At 67.7% G+C, this 2,015-nt stretch overlaps 2 protein-coding genes across 2 annotated transcripts in view; one reads left to right on the top strand and one right to left on the bottom strand.

Moving 5' to 3' along the window:
- The window catches only part of EMIHUDRAFT_415819 (hypothetical protein), a gene marked incomplete at its 5' end in the record, with an annotated part of 2,287 nt that extends 1,430 nt beyond the window's left edge, over positions 1–857 (bottom strand). The window contains 2 exons of the mRNA XM_005773325.1: positions 211–287; positions 828–857. Coding sequence (XP_005773382.1) covers positions 211–287; positions 828–857 — 107 coding nt within the window. The remainder of the gene's footprint in view (positions 1–210; positions 288–827) is intronic.
- A 192-nt stretch (positions 858–1,049) lies between these two features.
- EMIHUDRAFT_47653 (hypothetical protein) lies at positions 1,050–1,466 on the top strand (the record flags this gene model as incomplete). Its single annotated transcript, XM_005773326.1, has 1 exon — positions 1,050–1,466. A coding segment is annotated over one exon (417 nt), but the record flags the coding sequence as incomplete, so codon positions are not given.
- Between the last annotated feature and the right edge of the window lie 549 nt (positions 1,467–2,015).

A 2,015-nucleotide genomic window follows, 5' to 3' on the forward strand; every position in this document is an offset into this window, starting at 1 on the left:
AGGCAAACGACAGGGCATGCTAGTTGGGCCCCAATACCCAGGTGGGCAGCGGAAAAGACTGACGAGGAGGTGCGCGAACCAAAGATTCCCCAGGGCGGGGGGGGAGACACAGGCAGCATGCCACCCCATGGTCGGATGTGCTGCGCCCCACGACAATCTCGTCTGAGCTCGACTCAATCTCGTCTGAGCTCGACTCCTACGTCTGCTTTCCTGGTACAGCGTCTGCAGCTTAGCGCGGTCCGTGTCGAAGACGTTGTAGTAGTGCTGGCAGAACGCCTTGCTGATCTCTGCGCGGGGCGGGCGGGGAGGGGGGGGGGGGGTTCAGCAGTTGTTGCGTCTGGGTGCTCCAGGAGGGCATCGCGCGTGTCTTGTCGGTGTGGCCGCTGGCCAGTCACCCGGCGGGGATCGATGCAGCCCACGCAGCGCGCATGCGTGGGCGCTCTACAAGCAGCTGGAGTCTCTCCGCAGCCGCGCGGCGGCGCGCTGCGAACGCCGCCAATCGCCGGGCTCTCTCCACCCCACCCTTCTCGCCGCCGCCCCCTCCACCGCCACCGTTCTCGCCGGCCGCTGCGCGCACATCGCCCTCCCACCTGAACCCCCCGCCCCCCCCCGACTCCCCGCAACCGCTCCCTACCCAACCCCTCTCCCCCCTTCCTCGCCGCCCCCTGCCTCTTCGCCCAGCCCATCTCACGCCTCTCCCCGCAACTGACGTTCCACAAGCGCGCAACTGCATCGGCCGGACGCAGCGCTGTGCGTCTGGCCGTACTTGCCAGACCCGCGCGGCGGCTTCCGCGTGTGTGAGGGAGGGCTCGGCGGGGTTCGCGGACCGAGGAAGTTGGCGTTCGCCGCGGCCATGCCTGACGTGCGGCCGCACCGAGACGCGAGTGGCAGCCAGCTAATGAAGAAGAAAACCGCCGAAATTTCGACGGGAAAGAAAACCTGCCGGCTCACTTGCGTTGCTCACTTGCGTTGCTCACTGCTTGCTCACGGCCATCGCTCCCATCGTCCTGCGCGATATGGCGCACCTCTACCGCGACCTGGGCGTCAAGTCGCTGTACACGGACCGCAAGTTCGAGGGCGGCCGCGGCCGCTGGCAGGAGGCGATTGAGCAGTCTGCGACGCTGTACATCGGCAACCTCTCCTTCTACACGACGGAGGAGCAGCTGTACGAGTTCTTTGGGAAGACGGGCGAGGTGCGGCGGGTGGTGATGGGGCTGGATCGCTTCTCGAAGACGCCGTGCGGCTTCTGCTTTGTCGAGTACTACCGCCGCCAGGACACGGAGGACGCCGTCCGCTTCCTCAACGGCATGAAGCTCGACGAGCGGGTGGTCCGCGTCGACTGGGACGGCGGCTTCGTGGAGGGGAGGCAGTACGGCCGCGGCAGGTCGGGCGGGCAGGTGCGCGACGAGTACCGCGCCGATTTTGACGCGGGCCGCGGAGGCTGGGGCAAGGCGGACGCGCAGGAGAGCCTCGCCCCGCGCGCCGGGCCGCCGTCGGCGCGTCGGCGCTCGTACCCCGAGGGTCGCGACGAGCGGAGGAGCGGCGGCGGCGGGGGGCGCGACAGCTTTGGGCGCGACAGCTTTGGGCGCGACGCGTTTGGGCGCGACATTCGGCCGCCGCGCGACGAGCCGACTGCCAAGCGGAGCCGCACAGACGCGAGCGGCGGCGAGCAGCCGGCCAACCCGCGCTTCCGCGCGGACCGCGCCGCCTCGGACGACGAGGACGAGTAGAGGCCGCGCGCGCCGGTGCGCGCGCACCTCTTAAAAAAGGGGGGGACAACGGACTGTCTGTTAACGCAAGCCGTTTTCGGTGTGTGCACACCCACGCACTGCTCACAGACACAGTCACACGCGCACACCCTCACAGCTCATCGTCACTCGGGTTGGTGAGAGTCTGAGTGCACTATCTTTCAACCCAAACGAGTGGGGAAATAACAAAAGTAACCACCCCTGCACACATGGACATGCCCGATGGCTTTAATTCGAACCGCACGACTCGACCGCCCTCCCCCCCAC

Source organism: Emiliania huxleyi, assembly GCF_000372725.1.
Source record: "Emiliania huxleyi CCMP1516 unplaced genomic scaffold EMIHUscaffold_34, whole genome shotgun sequence".
In the NCBI taxonomy this organism is placed as follows: Eukaryota; Haptophyta; order Isochrysidales; family Noelaerhabdaceae; genus Emiliania; species Emiliania huxleyi.